Source organism: Ambystoma mexicanum, chromosome 10, assembly GCF_040938575.1.
Source record: "Ambystoma mexicanum isolate Mex_15411 chromosome 10, UKY_AmexF1_1, whole genome shotgun sequence".
Taxonomy (NCBI): domain Eukaryota; kingdom Metazoa; phylum Chordata; class Amphibia; order Caudata; family Ambystomatidae; genus Ambystoma; species Ambystoma mexicanum.
Genome location: NC_090932.1, coordinates 269587708 through 269609743, shown reverse-complemented (window position 1 = coordinate 269609743; position 22036 = coordinate 269587708). Strand labels below are relative to the sequence as shown.

The 22036-nt window shown below is 46.3% G+C and overlaps 1 protein-coding gene across 2 annotated transcripts in view; it reads left to right on the top strand.

Moving 5' to 3' along the window:
• Nucleotides 1–22036, top strand: part of WDR33 (WD repeat domain 33) — a 935332-nt gene that overhangs the window by 326688 nt on the left and 586608 nt on the right. For both annotated transcript variants that reach the window (XM_069617826.1, XM_069617825.1), the window contains exons 5-6: nt 13291–13386; nt 13853–14004. In XM_069617826.1, coding sequence (XP_069473927.1) covers nt 13291–13386; nt 13853–14004 — 248 coding nt within the window. The remainder of the gene's footprint in view (nt 1–13290; nt 13387–13852; nt 14005–22036) is intronic.

Sequence of the window (22036 nt, the reverse complement as noted above, 5' to 3'; positions counted from 1 at the left end):
TGCTTGCACAAATGCTCAATATCCGCTGGCACACTTGATGTGGCAATGCGGAGTATTCCAGATAGGTGTCCATCTGTCAAGTGATCTTGATTTTGTTTTTATGCTCTTCAATTTTTAGAAATGCTGTTCACAGCAATACGTGCTGCCAAAAAGTGCAATGAACCGAAGTGCATGATTAGACCGATTTGGGAAAGAGTCCCATGTAATGTATTTACTATAAAATGTATGTAGGGTATGTTAAGAAAAGGCTCTCTTCAGGTCACCATTACTTTGCATGTCACTTCCATTTGAAACATGTCAGGAGCATTGGTGACATTAGTACCAAACGGATCTGCAAAAATCTTCAGCTCATCACTGTGCTCCCTGAAATCTGAAAATCGGTTTTTAAATTCATTCAAAAGATTCCCAACCAGTGCCGAATACTTGTCATGGTTGATGCTGTGAGCATATCTAGTCATCAGTACTGTGAAATGAGTAGCATTTTTTTCATTCAGCTGTTTCTGAAACAATTCCAGCTTATGAACAAAGGATTGGATGTGCTCATACAGCTTGTTCACAAACTGTTCCTTCCCTTGCAGTTTTATATTCCGGTCTGAAAGATATTTTATGTCAACAAGGAATGCCAAGTCATTCAACCAGCTCGCATCATCCAAGAAGGTGACATCTTTCCCTTTGTTCATCATGAATGTTTTAATTTCATTAAGCAGTGACCAGAATCTGGATAGTGTGGCTGCCCTGCTAAGTCAACAAACTTGGCAAAAGTAGATCACATCATCATGGTCTGCTCCCATCTCCGCAAGAAATGCTTGGAACTGTCTATGGTTAAGCCCTTTTGCCCTTATGAAATTCACTGTAGAAACAACCTTTTCCATCACATGCGTCATCTTCAAGGCCTTTGCGCACAGTTGTTCCTGGTGAATGATGCAGTGATGCGTGATGACATTCTGGGAACTGACTTTGCCATTAAACTGACAAATCCATTGTGTTTGCCGATCATAGTAGGGGCCCCATCAGTTGTCAGACCAGAGTTTGTCCTCTGGCAGATTGAATTTCAACAAGACACGTTTCACTTCATTGAAAATGTCTTGTCCTGTTGTTTTTGCCTTTCATTGAACATAGGTCAAGTAGCTCCTCAACAATTAGGAATTCTTTGGTCACTCCTCGTACAAAGATTGCGAGTTGGCCGGTATTGCTCACATCTGTGCTTTCATCCACCACTAAGCTGTAAAACTGACAGGCACCCAATCTTTTCGTCAGTGAGTCTGCAATGTTTGATGATAGGTCATCTACTCTAGCAATTGTCTGAGACTGATTTTCTCCACCATTGCTTGTTTGTCAGGGAATGCCACAGATGTCAATATTCCCAAGCAATCTTTGACAAATTCCATCGGTCAATGGTTTCCCTCTCCTCGCTATGGCCTCGGATATCAAGTAACTTATCTTGGTTGCTGCTTCAGAGTTCTGTCTGCCAGCTTTGAAGAACGACTGCTGCCCGGTCAGGGCCTGCTTCAGCGAGTTTGCCCGATCAATCCTAATCTGGCCAATCAGGTTGTCAAATTCAGTGGCATGTTTTGTAGTATAATGCCGCTTGACATTGTATTCCTTGTAGACAGCTACTTTTTCCTGGCAAATCAGACACAAGATGTTCCCCTTTTGTTCACACACAAAGAAATCCTTGGCCCAACTATCCTTGAAAACACGACATTCAGCATCAATCTTTCTTTTCTTCTGATTCGCCATCTATTGAGAGTTTGGTAGGTTTTAGTCATATGAAAGCTACATTGTCACAGGCCCATTAAAATAAAATCAATTCAAACTTACTTGTATTACTAAGTAATAATGTGGTTTTAATATAGGCAGAACATTGGGCCACACTGTATGGCATGATTAAAAAAGCCTCACTCATAGTATTGTCCCACAAATCTATAACTGCCTGTAGAGAAGCAGTGTTTGGCATGTGATATACAAGTCAGTTGGGGTGTGTGCGGACACAGGCTCTGGCACCCTTGTGATGCTACTTAAATATGAATTAATGCAAAGGAATGCTCTTATTCTCATGTGGCAGGCAGCCAGAGGAAGATAAAACACTAAAATGCCACTGAAAAAATAGTAATTGCTCTGTCAGCTTTGTTCTAACGTAGATAAACTCAGAGAACAACATGTTTTATTTGTTACGGCGTGCTAGTTGCCAGAGTCTTCCAGCTTTGTAGTACTGCAAATTGAAGGCAAGGCTATTAACCAGTAGACATGTCATTGTATAAGTGGGAAGGCGCAATTTCTTTCACCATGCTTCTTTCCCAAAGTATATATGACCATGACCAAAGCCCATGTCCCCTACTTTTGCCTTTGGCCCCCTCTTTGCCCCTCCTAAATTTGATTCCTGATGACACCACTAGATTGACCAACTATGGCGGCTCATGAGGAGCAGGGGGCCCAATTAGTGAGCTGCAACTAGATCCATTTCAGCCTATGTCTGCTACCATAGGTGACTGATCCAGGGGGCACCATAGGCAGTAACAGTCCACAGCCACGGCCCACACATTTCCTACAAGAATGGATCACCATATGTGTCAATATCTTTGTGTATAGATCCATATTGTCAAATTACTATGAGTGGAAGCAGACGTCCAAGGGCAAATGATAATGTTATTGTATAGCACTTACAATAAAACTCTTTTTTTATAGAACAAATATGCATACAATATCACCCAACCTGTGTTGGTACTGATTTATCGAGCTACATTCTCCTAACAAAATCAGGCCTGTAACTGCCTCTGGTACCCCCTTTCCAGCAGTCTCCCATTCCATAAATAATGCATTTAATCAAAAGGGAAACACTGCACAGCGAAATGAAACAAAAACAAGTTCCAGAAGATACCCAGTCCAACACAGGCTGCTAGTAGGCTTCTGTACACCTGTCATCTCCCTGAGGCGCTGCATGGGTCTGTTTCTGAGGGCCTCCTCTCTGGCACTGGGTGGTACAAGGTACACCTTTGTGCAGTCCATGAACCAATTACTCAAGACTACCATATTATGGAAATTACCAACTACACCCACTGATTTGGTATGTGAACATTGCATGATTGGATCACTATCCTTGATACCCAGAAGGTGCATGATGGTGCCATAATGCATGTTCCATCAAGGTGTCCCACATCACGATAACGGAGCATTGGAAAACGGCGGATAGCACAGGGGCAACCTGCTGGTCTTGGAAGCAAGGCCACGCAGAGCAACAGAGGTTTAAATCCCAGATCCGCACTTAGAAACCGAACTCAGGTATTACATTTAGCTTATAAAAAACAATTAAATAAAATGCTACCATATGGAAATATGTCAGGTTGAATTGGACATGTTGGCTCAAGATTGTCCCAACTAACAAAACACATGTGACACTAAGTGGAACACTGCAACTACAAGAGTGAATATTTATCCCAATTCATATATGTTTGGGGACTTAAGGCTTCACCCTAAGGTACCCTGGCTAGTCCAGACATGGACATGGCCCAACCAACATTGCGGAAATAAATTAATCTGGTCCACGGACCCGGCAAACATTGAATAAATTAATAAATAAACTGGCCCGTGGCCTGTTACTGCCTCTGGTGCCCCCCTTACAGCGGGCACCAGAGGCAGTAACATTCCCCCACCACGGCACATAATTCGGGTCCAAGGACCCGACAAACATTGTGTTGCCTAAAATGCACTGGGCCTGTAACTGCCTCTGGTGCCCCCTGTTGCCACGGCCCACATTATTTATTAATTTATTCAATGTTTGTCGGGTCCGTGGACCCGATTAATTTATTTCCGCAATGTTGAGCCCAACCAACATTGCGGAAATAAATAAATTAATCGGGTCCACGGACCCGACAAATGTTTAACAAATAAATGAACTGGGCCGTGGCGTACGCAAAAAAAAAACAAAGAAAACTTACCAGGCCTCGCTTGGTCACCGTCGTAATGCTGGGCTGGAAAAGAACTGTGAAGGTGGTGCCAGCAGGGTATACCTTACCTTCACTCTGCCCATAAACATGACGTATGTGATTTCCATTGGCTGAGAAACAGCCAATGGAAATACTGTGACCATGCAAGGTTTTCTTTTTTTTTTTTTAATATGACGTACCTTGCATGGCAACCCATGCCGGCTTGTTTGTTTGTATTTCCTTTGTTTGTTCATCCTCGCGGGCCGCATGAAATGGCTCGGAGGGCCGCATTGTGGCCCGCTGGCCCTAGGTTGGACAACCTTGGTTTAGAGGTTCACGCAATTGATGTTCGACCCAGTAGAGTTCTGTGTCTTCCAAATATTCCAGGGGGTGGTTCGAGTCTTTCGGTAGCTTGGCACTGTAAAGGTCTTGGTAGAATAGACTGAATTCCTCTGCTATCTTTTTGCCTAGTTCTGATCCTTTCGATTAGGGACTGTTTATTGTCGGCCTTGATTAGATTTGCCAGTAAAGCTCCTGGTTTTAGGCCCTCACCGTATTGGCGGATTTGGCTGGTGCGGTGTAGAAATGTAACCCCTCGTTCCGCTGCGTTGTTGAATTTCTGCAATTCCGCCTTCAAAGCCGCTGCAGATTCCGGGTTGTCTTTGTTCGCGTTCTGGGTTTCGAGCTGTTTTAATTTATTTTTGCTGATTGCAAGCTCGCCCCTAATGAGCTTGAGAATGCCATTTTCTTTGGTGAGGCAGACTCCTCTGATAAAACGTTTAAAGGATTCCCAAATTATGCTTGCCGAGGGGACCGCACCCAGGTTGGCTTCTAAAAACACGTCAATCTCCTCTCTTAATTCGGAGGCAAAGACCTCGTCCCGCAGTGATCCCTGTTTGAAGCGCCAACGTTGTAGCGGCGGAGTGAGGCTAGCTGGCTTGAGATCAAGGAAGATTGGCGAGTGGTCTGAGAGTCTTCTCGGGTGGATGTGGCACCGGCTACACGCCAGGGGGCTGTTTGTTGAGGTAAAAAAGTAGTCGATTCGGGAGCTTGTATTTTGGACTGCAGAATTAAAGGTGTACTCGCGCCTTTCCCCATTGGAGACTCTCCGTGTTCTGTAAATCAAACGCTTTGCAGATTTCTTTTATCTGGAGACCAGCTTTGGAGGATGGTTGTTTTATGGCCGATCTATCTCTCGCAGGGTCCATAACCGTGTTCATGTCGCCGCCCCAGACAACCGTGGCCGGGTCGAGCGCGGAGAGCTGCGTCAACACCCAGCCGAAGCTCAGGGCCATTCACATGAGGAGCATATGAATTGACAAAGGTCACTTTCTGACCTGCGATGATGCCACTCACCAGTAGTGCTATGCCTTCCTCGTCCTTAGCCGTTTGCAGAAGCTGGAAACAGACGCCTGTGTATGAGGATTGCGACTCCTCTCGAGTACGTGGAGTAGGATGAAAAGTATCTGTGGCAGCCCCAGCTTTTGGCCCACTGGTGGTCTCTCCCCGGAGTAAAGTGCGTCTCTTGAATCAAGGCCACGTCTACTTCGTGACGTTTGAGATAGTGCAGAATTTTTCTAGATTTAGCCGGGATGTTACCGCCTTTTATGTTCCACGTTAAAACATTGAACGGGGCAACTTTGCTTTTATTTCGGACGCATTTCTGATTCAGCGGGCGGCCGTGGTCTGGTTGAGCCAGAGCTGCTGACTGGGTCTGTATGCGAGGGATGGGAGTCTCAATGCAATGTGTATGGCAGCGAGTAGGGAGCAGGCGGTGAGCTGGACATTCGGGATCTGGTGGCGCTGAACTTTCCCATTAACTTTGTAATATTCAAACTTCGGGCAATCCCCAACAAGCCCAAGACGTAACTCTCCCCAGGGTGGGCAACCCCGAACGTGCGCACCGGGAGGTTCCGAATTTCCCAAATTTCCCAAACCAAAAAGGCCCATGGAGTCGCCATGCCGAGACGTGAGATCGACACCTCGTCGGACAGACTCAACTTAGGCAACAGTAACTTAACGGTAGCTGTGCTGGGGGCACCTGGGGTCTCCCAAGTGTCCCAGCCCCGACTTGTGCTGCTGTAAATGATCTGGCCTACTCAATGCTGCTGTGCCGGGTCTTGTATCCAGCCATGTCAAACCATTTAAGGAGGGTTCCTGGGGTCTCTTTGCGGTCTGGGGCGAGCCTGGTTCTGATCCGGGAGACAAAGACGGTCCAGGAACAAATTTGCTTCATCTGGGGTTTGGAAAAATTGGACCTTTCCCTCGTGCTGGACTCTTAAGCGTGCTGGATAAAGCATGGAATACGGCAGTTGACTGTTGCGGAGTCAGTTTGATGCTAGCAAAAGTTTTCCTTTGTGACTGCACTGCCGGGGAGAAATCAGGGTAAAAATGGATTTTGTCCCCGTCGTGGCTCAGTTCGCCTTTTTCTCTGGCGAGGCGGAGCAAGGAGTCGCGATCTCTGTAGTTCAGCAGTCTCGCTATTATTGGTCTAGGTGGAACACCTGGAGCAGGTCTTGTCACGGGAATCCTGTGGGCTCTCTCGATTATGAATAGGTGGGATAGGGCTTTGCGGCCAAATAGAGTGGTGCATAGGGCTTCTACGAAGTCTTCCATTTTCTCCTGCGTTTGATGTTCTCTCACACCGACTACCCGTAGATTATTCCTCCTCGACCGACCTTCGAGGTCCTCGCACTTGGCAGCGGTTGCGATTCCAGCTGCGAGACTCTTATTAGTTAGAGTTGCCCAACTGTCATCGAGATTTGACACCCTCTGCTCCATCTCGTTTAGGCGTTTGGCCTGGGTGTGCATAAAGTGTTGCATGAGATCAACTTTGGACGCAAGACAATCCATTTTGTTACTCAGGCTGCCAATGCCTGCTTTTAAGTCAAGAAGGATTTCTTTGATTTCAAAGGGGTTCTCAGCCACTTCATCCTGGTGAGAGCATACAGACGATGAAGCTTGGTCTTCTAGGTGGTGAGGGGCTCTGGGGGTCGGGCCACTCTCAAAGTTTAGCTTCCTATGAGATTTATCGTTTTTCCCCATCGTGGCTGTGAATGGAAGCGTCAAATGGGTTGCAGGTGGTCTAGTTGTGCCTCGAACCCCCCCCCCCCCCGGGACCCACCCCCAGACCGGGCTGGCCACAGCTGGTTGTATGGGGTGCTTGATCAGAAATGCAGGGAGTGGGGGGGGTGCGGTTTTCGTTGTGTGCCGAGCTCTCCACTGTTAGCGCAGCCCCCTTGGTGGGTTTCAGCAGAAGATCGGCGTAGGAAGGGTGTTACCCGCCATGTGGGCTTCTTAGTGGCAGGGGTTGACTGTTGAGGAGCTTCGTTGGTACGTGTCAAAGTTGTTTACTGGGGTTTCCCGCCAGCTATTACTAACTCAGGAGGCGAAGTGTTGGTCAATTCTTTGTGCCCCTGTTTTGTAATGCAGGTCCGGGTGTTGGTCTGCGGCAAGGAGGATGCTCTTCCCAATGTGGCGGGGTTCTCCCGGCTTCTGGGGGTTCAGGTCGTCCAAGTTGATGGGGGGGGGGGGGCCCCCAGGTGCTCCGTGTGTGCGGATGCCGCACCAGACCTGGCTCAGCGGGGTGCAGGAGTGAATGGTTTGCCGGGGGGCGCTGAGCTGCTCGCCTGCCCCCGCCACTACGGGTGAGGCTGCCACTGAGTCCTGAAGGCGGGGGGGGGGGGGAGAGAAACCAACCCCGCCTGGGGAACAGCACCGTCTCCCCACCACTCCTTACCTCCCGGCACCCCCTGAACGAGTCCTCCGGGCGTCCGCCGGCCTGGTGAATGTGGACGCCGTCAGGGGGGCCCCCTGCTCACCCGCCGCGTCGCTGCAGCTCCGTGATCGCTCGCCGCCTCTGAGTGGGTGTGAGGGTTCTTGCTGGGCCGCTGGCTGTCGTCCGGGGTCTGTCGCTCCACGGCCCTCGGCCGGGAAGCCGGATGCAGGAGCAGGCCGCAGACTGCGACGGGTGGCTCTGGCGTCTTACGGCCGTCTCCTCCACTCTAGTGATGGCTCCAGGCGGGGGGACGGAGTGGGTCGGGATCCCCAAACCGCTGCCGTCTCCTTGCCAGTATACTGGGCCCCCACCTCTGGGGATGCACGGGGGGCGCGTCGGGCTCTGTAGAGAAGGAGCTCGGCTCTGGATGCGCAGAGCCGTGTGGGCCGGCCCTGCGATTCTCGGCAGCCGGGCCTCCCGGGCTGAATCTCGGGCTGGGAGCTCCGATTTTACACGAAACTTCGGGGTGGAATAGCTGGGGACATCAGCAGTTCAAGCATAGGCAGACTGGGGCACAAGTAACGCCAGGATCTGCAGGATTTTCCGGGATTGATGCAGGGCTACCAGGGAGCTCTGACCTAAGCGCCATCTTGGATGGCCCTCTAGCGCCCTCTGTCGGCTGCCCCATTTTCGAATCAGGGAAGATCCGTAAAGGACGACTTCCTCCCTTAGGCTGGTGGGACAAACTAGCCTCAACACTTTATCTCAATCCCCAACTTGCTGTGACTTTTTAAGGCTGCAGAATCGCAATACCCGGGGTACCTCGACCACCTGTGAGTGCACTGTCCTCTGAAGTGCGAATCCGGCCAAAACTTTGTGGGCATTCAGAGGACCGTACATAAGCAGGAAATCTGCGACCAGAGTCCAGGACCGATGGATCAAGGAACTTCCAACAGGCGCTGTTCCTTCTTTGGCGCTGAGAAAAAGGTGCCAAAAGCACAAAGAGCCGCTGAATCTATGGAAATCCATTGCTGCGGAGTCCCACTCTCGAGTGCTGGCGCAGGAGCCCGCCAGACCTTCTCCCTTTCGTCACCACGACCAAGCACCAGGAACAAGGGTCTGCTGCATTGCATCCAGAAGGCATCCTGCTGGAACAACTTCTTTAGTTCAGTGGTGGGGCATGGGGTATATTATCTTTTTTCCCATGTGAGTTGTTTCCTACCTTTGGGAGTGCGATTTAACCCTACTGAGTTGACCAACTAATTTGCACTGGCCTTTCAGCTTGTGCTTCTTGAAGGGGACTCCTGAGTTGCTGATTTCTTTATGAACACGGACTATTTAAGAAAATGTTTTTAAGAAGAGCATCAGAACATTTGTTGTCTGTCCTGGCTCCCTAAAAACTGCCTTCTGAACCTATTGGCTTTGGCAGTGCTTGTTCCCTTAAAGGTTTTAAATGTTGAACACTTTAATGCTGGGATAAAAGTCAACCTGCATCCCTTTGGGAGAATCTAGATTATCAGTCTGTTCTGATCTAACCCTAACCTTTCCCTGCTTAATTCAATACTGCAAAGGTGATAAAAAATAAGTGTTTTACTGACCTCAAATGAGGTCACCTTTGGGTGCTGGAACATATGTAACATATAAATGAATTGCTCACCTGCTTTAGTCACTTTTTAAATTTAATCCTAACTTGGGATTAATGTTGCTTTTATAGAATGCTTTGAATATCCTTGTGTATACATAATCTATTATATAAGTTAGAGTGTAAGTGTTAAATTGGATACTCGTATTTACTGACTTCATTGTACAGCTTCAAAACCCTCTGCATTGTCCACAAGGCCTTCTGGGGCCTGGGTCCTAAATACCTTCAACTCTCTCTTCCCAAATATCTTCCTTCCCGAGCCCTTTGCTCATCCGCCTCCAATTCCCTCAGGGTTAGCCGCTTCTCGAAGCAACGAGCTGGGGGTAGATCTCTCTCCGCGGCAGGGGCCTCCCTCTGGAACAGCCTTCCTGCCTCCCTGAAACTTGAGGAGAACCATCTCCGGTTCCGGAAGCACCTCAAAACCTTCCTCTTTGCTTCTGCTTTCTCTCTCCCTCTCCCCTGCTGAACAGCTAATTAATTTTCACTGAAACTGCACTTATCCTGCAACTGGACCACTCTAGACGGCCTCGGTCCTTGGCCCAGCCCCTCTCCTCTTGCACTGATGCCCTGGAACCCCTTTGCACTGCGGGACTGTGTCTGTATCCCTACAGCCCCCCCCCCTTCCCCAGCACTTGCTCTGCACTTACCTCGCACTTGCCACCAGCTGGCCCTATTTATTTATTTATTACTTTACGCCACTTACCTTGTACTGCACTTCCCTCGCCTCGCCTCCCCTTCCCCTTGCACTTTTCCCCCTCCCCCACCCCTGCACTTGCGCGATCTGAATGACACCTGGCCTAGTAGGATCGTTGTCTGTCTCCCCTTGTCCCTCCCCTCCCTGCCTCGTCGCGCCTTGAAACACCGGTGTATAGGCGCGTTACAAATACCATATCATATATCATAGCTCGCATTACCCCTCTTAAGATCAGCCTGGCTGCTCAGTCACACTACCAACTTGTGTAGTACAGGCCTATATTAAAAGGTGGGTTTCTGAATACCACTCGGACTGCACTAATTCTTACCCATGTCCATCTTATTCCACATTTCAAACGTGTAGCTGATAGAACAGGAACTCCTGGGATGGCTAAATCCTAATATCCCACAAACATCCTAGAATTGAAGACCACCTCCTGGGTAGCACCAGATCTAATAGAACCATATCCCAGTAGGTCAAACCTACACATCGTTGTCAAATTGAACAGGGAACTCAAAACAGACCCAATATGATAAAGCTACACCAATGGGGATCAACCACACCTTTTGTCACACCCATGGGATGCATGTATACCTCTATGGAACACTAGCCCAATGCTAAAATAGTGTAAAAGACAATTCCAGTGTTGACATCAATATTTGACATGGCATACATCTGCAAACATTTATAATTCGGTATACACATTTCCAACAAGCAGAGCAAAAGCCCATAAATAGGGGGCATTACAGATACTGATATGCATAGTGACCAGGCCATCTATCAACTAAGCTGGTAGGATAGGTTTATGAAATTGGCATTATGCCACTCGACTCCTTCATTGAGTCCATTCACATGGCTCTTGGTTTGAAGATAAATCTTTGTTCAAAAGTAAGAAGTCTCTGATGTCCTCGTTACTTGACCCCTGAATTCTTTTATGTATTACCCACTTGAAATCTTCATGGCTATGTCCCTTTTCAATAAACTTTCACCATAGGTGCCTGAATGATGCAGCTTCGATGCTAGACGCGTCTGGTTTTACATTTATTTTCTATTAGTTTTCCCTGTCTGATGTAACCCACATGGGCAACTAATCATGTATACCACATTATCACTGTTGCAGGTGGTTAAATCTTTAAGATGCCACTTTTCCTGTAAACCAATATCAACTTCACTGGTTTTGGTGGTTTATTTACACATTATGCATTGTCCACATGCAAAGTGACCCGTAACCGGGGCAAGGCCCCACAAGGTAGTCTCTTTGACCAACCCCTAATGTTTTTCTGTTATGTTATTCCTCACTAGAATATTCCTCAAATTTTGACTTCTCGTATAGGGCACAAGGGGAGACGTTTTTTGGCTACTTTACGCCGTTCTCCAATTCTTAGTGATCATGGTTTTTGATTTTGTATGGCATATTTGAAAAAGTATTGACACACTAGTCCTGTCACCTTTTTTATTTTCAGAGGAGCTTTTTCTAAACGCTTTACGATTGTTAAATGCTCCTTTAGCTGAAACTTTCAACTTCTTTGGATAACCCCTTTAGAGAATTATTTTTTTGTTCAATACATTGTCACCGTTTTCATAATACTTTTTCGTTCGTTCTATTACATTTCAGTCTGAGAAAATGGTCAAAAGGCAAGCTGGGTTTAATGTGCTTAGCATGACTGGAGAAATGTAACAGCACATTTCTGTCAGTGGCTTTGCTGCACGGTTTGACCAAAAGGATGCCTTGATGAAAAATGGTAATAGACAAAAATTGTATTTCAAAATTACTTATTTCTTTAGTGAATCAAGCTTTCGGCCTAGTCACGTTATCCTTCCCAGACAACATAGATATCTAGATATCCTAACCATTGTTTCAAATCGTTTTTGTGGGTTTTACTGTCAGTATACACGAGATTTCTCACATTTTAACATACTAGTTCGCTAAATTCCGGGCCGTGGCTGCACCCATGGCAGTACCGGCAGTACCGTCGTCTTGTTGAAAGAAACGTCCTTGGAACTGAAGTTTTTTGTAAGAATAAATTCAGTACACCAAAGGATTAACTAGATTGTCATCCATTATGCCTGACATCTCTTCAATAACATTGAGTGTAGCCCTTCACTGTATCATGGTATGCAGTGACTAAAAGTCCATGCTGATTAACAAGTGAGAATCGGGGGAGAAAGTTAAGCCTTCAATCTTCTTAATGGTATCTGTGGTGTCCCTTTTAAATAGCTTGTCATTTGTAGCACAAAAGGCCTCGGGTAGCAGTCCACATATTTGGATAAGGGCTCAGAATGGAATTAACACTCGATACTATCCTTCATAGGTGTCAGGACCACTAGTGTTCCTGGCGCATCTCCAATCTGGCAATGTCATTTTTATCTCGAGCTGATAAGCAGTAAACACGGTTCTCAACTGGAGAGAAATGCACAATTCGTACCCCCTGGTACAATGTGCTGGTGTTCTAATAGCAATATAACCCTTGCAGAAGGAGTGGGGCGCATTGCCGGTGAGGTAACTCCCTGGGGCATCAGTTACAAGCCAGAGGAAATTATTTTGCTTCCTTTTCCTACATAAGTATCCGGCGAGTGGTGTTTGGTGGCCTCCCATCCAATGAGGCGTCTCAGAATGGGGTCTTTACCACTCAGTATAGACCCTGTTCCGAGTTTCCTCAGAGTGGGAGGATGTCATCTTTCCTTGGCGGGAATTTAAGTGCACTTCCCTGTGCCCCCATCTCCCACCCCCCTTTTCCATATATTTAGACCTCCTCTATCCCTCAACCCCCCACTTAACATGTGCTTCCTTGTCCCTTGCTGGTGCTGGGAACAGTAGTGTTCCCAGCTAAGCTGACTCCCGAATGGCCACCATTGAAAGGGATAAGGGACTGACTACACATGGTGGCCATATTCTTTTGCAGTTTCTCAAGTTTGGAAACTGCTAACACACCGTTTCCCAACTTGAGAAAAATACACTATTAGTACCCCGGTACAACGTGCTGGGTTACTAATAGCAATATAACCCTCTGAAGGGGGGGGGGCATTACCAGTTAGGTACTGCCATGGGGCCTGTGCAGCAATGTTTTTAACGTAAGCCCTGGGGCATTACCTGACTGTTAAAGCCCCCCTCCCCCTTTTAAGGGTTACATTGCTTAGTGTGATCAAATATTCCTTTGTTGCACCCTGTCAATCTGTTTGCAAGGTTAGAAATGTGTTGGCACTCAGTTCAAAGTACTTGAGTTGTGGACAACCTGTGCTGTTTTTTGAGTGCCTGTTCCTTACATTGAAAGTTGTTACTTTACCCTTCTGATATCTTATCTGTTTCTTGCAGTGGACTCCTGAAGGGCGCCGCTTAGTCACTGGCGCTTCGAGTGGAGAATTCACACTGTGGAATGGCCTAACATTTAACTTTGAAACAATTTTACAGGTTAGTTCTTTTTTGTTTTGTCCAAAACCACAATTCAGCTACTCCTGTGTGGATTTTAAAGAGGTTGATTTTGCTCTATCCTTCATATGGTTAAGTTGCGGCTATTCACTAATTAGTAATACCTTGTCTTCATGAGCCTGGCGTTTCAATTATGCCCACTCTTATTTATTCATTTGTGAAGCATACTCTTGACCATAAATTCCTCTACTACATAGCTAAAAGCGATTAATTACTATTGGAGCCGCATTACACGTGGTGTGTGCATAACTGAATTACTGGAACTTTTATTGCATTCTCTTTGAGCTCAAAGTACAAAACATTGATACCCCAATTGTTGCATTTCGAAATGTATCCCAAACACCAGGCACTTTAACATTAAGTATTTTAGCAATACATGTAATCCTTTTTAAAAGTATTCTGCTGTGACCTTTTCAACACTTCTCACCTCTTCCTGTGTCCATCGTAGGCACATGACAGTCCTGTGAGAGCAATGACCTGGTCGCACAACGACATGTGGATGCTGACAGCAGATCACGGTGGATATGTGAAATACTGGCAGTCCAACATGAATAATGTGAAGATGTTCCAGGCACACAAGGAGCCGATTAGAGAGGCCAGGTTTCTACCCAATCTAACATTTTCTGTAGTGTATATTGGCCATTGTGGCCTTTGCTCCAGATGTATTTTGGGGGAGGGTGCACTGGGGAGTAATGGACAGGCCCAGCTCTGTAAAAGACAAGACTTCGCTGCTTACTGTGTAGCAGTTATGCCTCTGTCATGTTCCTGTCATGTATACATTTGCTGGATTTTAAGCTGGTTTATTGCTCTCTGCTCTGTAGAATTATTGTCTAATCAATGTTTTGCATTCTGTAAGATAGAGCATTTCATTCCAAATAAAGGATTCAGTTTTCTGGTAATCCAAATTCTGAATAAAATATACAGTATGGAAATAAACATTTTTTCAGATTAAAAACCATGCATAGATTCGCAAAATATAAACTAAATAAAGTGAAGAGCTGCATGGCAGCAAAGGCTGTTGAGAGAGGAAGTACTCTTACTGCCTTCGAGATGTACAAGAAGCTAACTGCATACATGTGGACGAATTGATTGCAGTTGAATAGAATGGACCAGAGCATCGACATGCCTGCCATCCCTGATGGCGCCAAGTCTTTTCAAGCCTTACAGTTCTAAACAAGCACTTTTTTCTGAATTTACTTTTAACATAGCATGTGGCACACTGAAGCACTTGGTAGCTTTTTACAAAAGAATGTTTATTAATGCAGTCCCTTTTTGATGCATTATCGCACCCTGATATATGGGTAAGGTGCATTTCCTACAAACCTCACCAACTATTCCAAAAGCCTAAACTGCTTTTCAGCTCGAACCCATGTTGAAATAAGCAGGCTGCAAGGACGTTTCACCCCCCCCTTATGTGCCTAACTAAGCACGTTGTAGCCCATATACACCCTACCTTTATTTTTTTTTTAAAGAAAAAAGTTTTGTTAGGAAATCCCCTGAGTTACCCACAAGTCATTTGGCCTAAGTGGAGGGATAGCTATGATCTTAAGGGACAGAGATACTTGTAATAGTGGAGCTCTTAATTTCTTGGAAGATTCTACTTGTCACTTAAAAAGCAAACTCTCCTATTGCCATCAGCAACCTAATACTTAGTAACCCCAATTATTCCCTGGTGGTTGTGCTCCATCCACTCTTTGTAGAAGCAAATAAAGTGCATCACTTCTGGGGATCCACATAGACCCCCTTAATGTCCCAATTCGGCATCGCCCCCTGCACAGCTACAAAATGACTTTCTTCAGCCCAATTTCTCAACCTCAACTGGTCTACTCCTTACCACCTCAGTTTGATGTTTCTCTGGCTCCATTTTACTATACTTCCGACAATAATACACTGCATACTACCAATATGCCATACCAGTATAACTCAAAGTAAAATCCCTAACACAAGACTCCATCTGTATTGAACACTGTTGATGCTGCTGTTAGAAGTATCCAGACTTGTGCACCTGCTTTCACTCGCACAGCTCCATGGATGTGTTTGGACCAGCAGTGCACATAGTACAGGAAGAAACTGCTATTACTGCATGATCGTAAAAAGAAAACCTGCATCTTTTAATCTGTATGTATAACTAGGTGCAAAGAATAGCTGGGGCTGCTTCCTTTCACATCACTTTGGCTTTTCCTGCTGTGCTGAAATTATCGCAATTGCGAAGCCGTGAGTTTTCTGGCACTGTCCTTCATTCAATATATCTTGGGTCCCATCTCCCATTTACAGCCTCGGATGAAGAGTCGGTTTAGACTCGAAACACGTGTCAGGCTACTTTGCAAATAAATCCATCGGACTTATAACCACATCTCTTTTCAATTACTTGCAACACATGCCTATATTGCACTCTTCGGCGCAGTGCGACTGAGAATTGCCCGTGCTCTAGGTGCAAAGAATGTTTACAAAAACATTTCCATTTCCCAGGTAAAATATATTTTTCCTCGTTTATAAAATACTCCCATTGGGAAATGGACTAAAGTCCCATTTGCCCAATGGCCGTTGAGTGCCACATAAAAACCATCTTGCTATCAAGAATATATATTGGGCTGGAGTCTGTCTCCACTGGGCTGAAATAAAAACTGAGTTAATATCGATGGGGACTTCAATCAGGCCCCTCAGTCCTTCAAGCACAATGAATGGCAGCTGCTCCAGAGATCAAACCCTTCTGCCCACACAACCAGGAAACGATGGGGCAGTCTGCTCCACTTAATGCTACTATACAAAATACGGTGCACACTGCTTCTACCTAGTGGGCACAGAGGACACAACACATTAACTCAAAATTGTAAACCAGCATCCAAAACAGTAGCTCGCTAGGGTGGTTGTGTACATTGAAATGGGCACTTCCCCCTCATAAAAAACCCTTGCCAATGCGAGGTGGAATTAACGTGGCCTGACCCCTAAATACCAGAATCCTTTGCAACTAGTTTTCAATGGTGGGTATCGTACCTGTCCCCCCGCCCCTCCCAAACTCCTCCCCACTTCACGGGGTAGTGGATCGATTTGTCCCGATTTATTATCGGACCCAAATATCATCTGAGCTGCCCCTCTATCGAGCTTGCAAGGTTTGTCAGATAAAACAAAATATCAGCGTATAGATTCTTTCCTCCTTTCCTTCCGGCCAGCAGTAGCACCTCCGTAGCAGTTCTCTTCTGAACCATTCCGCCAGTGGCTCTAATGCAATTGCAAAGAAGATGGGCGATAGATGTCAAATGTTCATTCTTTCAAATCTGTTGGGGCTAAACCCACATTGGTAATCACTCACAATTCCGGTTGTTACCTTTTGCTATCTATTCGCCAGTACAGTGGCAAATAGGTTGGTCTCACTGTTAATTGGCAAGATGGATCTATAAGACCCACACTGTTCCTTTGTCTTACCTTCCTTTGGGAGTACCACTATTGTTGCCTCAAATCTGGTGGGAGGCTCCCTTTCCTCCTTTCCTGCAAAATGTCCTCCATGGGGCCCAACGTTTAAATAGCACGCATTGCGACTGTTAATTCAGTTCCGTTTTTCCACACACTAACTTGGAGGATCCTCCTTCTCTCACCAAGCATCGAAAATCTGGATAACCTTCCAAAGTACATACCACTAAAAACCACCTATTATTTATTAGGAAATTACTCAAAACCTGGCTCTTCACAACATAACTAGAAAGACTGGCAACAGGGGCACCGACATACCAAAAAACACCAACGAACGCAGATTGAACGCGATACGCACCGATCAATCTATGGGAAAAGCTGAGGCAACTATCCAACGGCATACTAAAGGACCAAACGGGAGACACTCGCAATACGACCAAAGACAGTAAACGTAGCAAACTAAGACAGAAAAACTAGAACAAATCAAGAGGACATGGACCTAACTATGACCTTCCCCATCAGCCCTTAAAAAAAATCAGAGGGGGAAAGGAAGCACTGCATCACGGGCCCAAGGCAATGGGTGAGAAACAGAATGATTCATCACTACACACGGCCCACCAATACAAAGCAGGAAGCACAATGCCCACCACACAAACTACAACTAAACAGTCTCAAGGATGTTCGCTCCACGGAAATCAAAGAATCAGTCACGACAGAAGGATACGAACGTCTGAATACACACGCTCAGCAAGACGGACCCACTAGGACAACACTTCAACATGACCGCAACCCTGAACCACTCAAAGCCTTAACTGACCAGGGTCACACTAGATTACCCAAGAATAGATATCACCCACCCAGTCCCACACCTGAAGATTAGGCTCAGATGCACCCACCAGTCCATACTATACTGAATAGGATACAGCTGGACCAGCGCAACACCACCAAATCAAGTCGGCCACCAGGAACCAGCAACATCCGAACCCACAGCAATATCCGAACCCACAGTTATACAACTCTTAACTGAATCGTAAGTACCTGAACCTGGATACAGACCCCACTAACCCAATCCTCCAATCTTCTGCTTACTTAAACCCACACAACCATCTCTCTCCCAGCAATCCGCACGCACTTTACCACACCGCATCAACAACACATACTTCACCCACAGCACTCGAAGCCTTCATCCGATACTAGCACCAAAGCCCAGCACTCAGTGTCAACCGAGCTGAAGCTGCCAACTGCACACCACATCTCCCACTCTCCTTCTCCCCTCCTCCCGACTAACCCTACCCTCACCCTTCCCGTTTACAGATCCGCCAGAGCACCTGGGGACCAATTCCGTTGGTGACGGTGCGCTATACAAGTACCGATAACATGCGGCATGCATCAAATTGGTTTGATCGCCTCCAGAGGTTTGCGGATGTTAGGCAAAGTTTGTATGCAGTACCCTTTGGGACCACTACACACAACTAGGATTAAGTGTTAGCAGAAAAAACTTTTGGTATAAGTCTGTTTGGTAGCGTTGCTGACCAGCCAGGCTTATCTCAAGAGGGGAATGTGGGCTGTAAGGATGTTGGTCTACAATCGCAAGTATTCAAATAGACTCTTATACTCAAGGTTTCTTGGTAAAACACGTATTCATTTATTTCAGTCAGTTATAAAACATTCACTAGAAGGAGGCAATCTATATAACACAAAAATATACTTCAGTTTCTGAGGCAGTTAAACTACTTTGAAGTAGGAGCAAAAAGGCAAGAAGAAAGAGATTCATATGTTGGGTCACAAGCTGACTAGGCCTGCAAGTTGCCAAAGTTTCAAGAATTTTTGCAGTGAGAGGTAAGTTCTGTCGGGTTTTCACAGTACCTTTCAATGAAGAAAAAGATGCAGCTGAAGACGTCTGTTCCTGCAGATCTCACTGTTTCTGAGCCTCAGTCCTGGGGACAAGAGGGAGGGTGTCTGGGGGCTCCTGCACTGGGACTGGCCAAAAAGCTGGCAAAGGCAAATCTTCAATGTAGCAAGCACACAAACTAGTGTCCCTCTCCCTGGCTATTCGGTTTCCTGCAGCACTCTGAGGAAAATACAACCAGCTCCGAGAATGTTATCCAGGTGGCTTACAGGTAGAGTTGATTGGTCTCACCAACTCAAAGGGAGAAGTAGTCCTTGAAGGGCTTCTATCGAGATGAACTTGGTGATTCAGACCTGCAGCAGGGCTTCACCAGGCAAACCAACGGTCCAGGAGTTGCAGCAGCCGTCCCCTTCTAGCGCGTCTTCGGTTCTTTCGTTCCAGTGGTCGACTCTGCCTTCCAAGCCAAGAGACTCGCCTTTTAAACAGTTTGCTCCCCTTCGTTCCCGCCTAGATGCCACTCACCCAGCAGGGTGGCTGTCCTTGCCGGACAGTCAGCCAGCCAATCCCGCCAGAGTGCATTTGGCTCTCCTAGAAGATGAAGCACAGAGTTTCGGGCACCTCCCTTACTTCCTGCCCACCCCAGACACTCGGGCGCCAGAGGCGTTCTTCAGTTCTTAAGGCTGCCAAAGGCATAGGAACCAAGGGACCAAACCTGGTTTGGCGTGCAGAGACAAACTCTAGAAGGACCTTTCCAAAAAGAAATAGCGGAAAAAGGTTGGGACCTGTTTAAACAAAGGGGGCTCAGACGCCATCTTCAAAAACATGGCTCCTGCGATTTTACGCTACCGGTGTTCGCGGTCGGCGAAAAATCATGGTAGTTGTAAAACCACTGCCACCAGGGTAGCATTTGACTGCTACATGAGTTTCTATACATAGTTGATACTAAGTAACCCCTCCAGCACTCTATTGTAAGATAGGGTGTGCTGGGGCTAGGAATTTGAAAAGCCTAGTAAAGTCAATTTCACTGACGGTGCTGTTTGACACAAATGAAAAGATGCCTATGTAGTGGTTTAAAACTCCATAACCAAAGAGAACGCACAAAAAACACATTGAATTAAATAGTTAAAAGTCCCAAAGTTTAGCAAAAGAGCTGGAGGGCTCTACGGTGGGAGGAATTGGCACATTCTGAGAATTCTGCCTAACAGCGGACTGTGGATCAAAGATGTCTATTACAGATTCACACAGGATATGCCTCTGGTGGCTGTGGGTCTTTCCAGTCGATGAGCATTAAGGCTTTGACGGAGAGGAAGCTTGCCCTAGATAGGCCATCATCCAAATCTTCACCCTGTCCAAAAAGATCAGGGATTCACGACATTCGTCATCTGCTCATGAAAAATCAGAGATGCCATTGTTCCTCCTCATATGTAGCCATTGTTCCTCCTCATATGTAGGACTTCTCATCCTATAGAGTATGTTTTCAAAGCAAATTTGCTTCCAAGACTGATTGGAAGGAATTTTGCCTCCAAATGCTAGGCGTTCATGAAGGCAGCCCCTATTAGCCCTTTGATTGAAAATGGCTTCTCACCTCATCGCGCCTAGTAAGACCGGGAGTCATTGAGGACAGCCATTCACTCTTTAGAGCCCTGGCAGTGAGTCTCGGATGCATCCTTGAAGTGTCAAAAGATTTGGCGATTTGAGGGAAGTTGAAGACGCAACCTCTCTTCTGCTGTGTCGAAGGAGGCAGCGTCTAGCTGTTCAACGTCAAGGCCTTCAAAGTCCTCTTTTGAATCACCAAGTTCATCTCGACAGAAGCCCTTCAAGGACTACTTCTCCTTTTTTTTTTTTTTTTTTTTTTGGAACCCTCAATAGTTTTTCAAGATTTGTCTAGGAGTTCCATATTTGAAGAGGAGGAAAGTATTCAATTTTGGCTTGGAGTTTGGTACTACAAATGTTCTGAAGAGCTTATATCTAAGCAGTCTTAAGCTTCAGAAGCTACTGGACTGCTTAAAAGATGGCCGTGGATTGGACACTTCACTTGAAGTGGATTTGACACCACTGATTCTACAGGTCATATAGATGCTTCTTATAGGTCTGTCTTGAATAAGTTGACTTAATACTTGGGCTGGGGATCGTCCTGTTAGAAATGTTGAGCAGGATGTTCTAACAGCCATCCTGGATAAGGGTCCCCCAAGGGGTCCCATTTTGCCGTTTCATACGGCTTTCAAGCATAGAATCCTTAATTGGAGGAAGCCAGATACTATGCCAGCAGTCAATAAGGATTTGGCAAGAAAGTACAGGCCCTCAGCTATAAATGGAGTATCTATCCAAAGATCCTACTCCAAGCCTGGCTGTGCAAGTAGCTGCATCTACCTCAGGTGGCAGCCTACACAATGATCCCTCCTGATCGGGCTGATGAGAATGTGATGCCATGGGAAAGGGATTTTCTGCAGGGGCATGGCTCTGAGGTCCTAATGCTACGTGTGCTCTGGCTAAATACTTGTACACTTGTATGATTAGCACAAGCTGCAGAGCATACTCCTGAAGGGGAAATGAGGAAAAGGATTTTCAACATGTCTAGAATGGTAAGCATGTAATGTGCCAGTCATTACAATCTGGGTTAGATTCTTCCAATTGTGAGTCGTTATATGGCAGCAAGCTCAGTGGCTAGAAGGTTTGCTTGGCTGCGCAGATCTGGGTTTGCCCCAGATATTCAGGCTAGGCTACTAGACATGCTGTTTGATGGCTCTCAACTGTTTGGCTCTTGAGCCATTGAGCGTTTGGAGAAGCTGCAGGCATCCAAGGTGGCTCATTTGCTAGGAGCGTCATTTCACCAGCCTCAGCAGGGCAGTTCGACTTTGCAGTGCTGCTGACCTGAAAAGAGCCCCTGACCTCCAAATTGCTGCCGCAGGAGTGCTGCCGCAAGAGTCCTCCAGACGTCCTCCCTCTTGTCCCCACGACTGAGGCCCAGGAACCCAGCATCTGCATCGCTACACCCAGACTGAAGCCAGTTGGACCAGTCTTCTAACCTAAGGTACTGTTCTGACTTGGGGTACTTGCCTCTGTGTCAACTTTGCTCTTATCAGTTGAGACTTAGTCGCTACCTTGCTAGAGTTAATTTCAGCTCTACCCATCATGGGAATAACAGCTTGTGACCCTACAGTGATTTTTCTTCAACAAACTCTTAACTTTGTGCAATACTTTACTATCTAAGAAGTGCCTCAGCTCCATAGACTGTGCTGCAATTGACTTTGACTGTCCTGGCTCCCTGCAGACTCTTCTGTTCCATTTGACTTTACTACTTACTGTCCCTCATAGGTGATAACTTGGTATTTAACTTTTATTGTTGGAAAAGGTTTTTATCTAGACATTATTGGA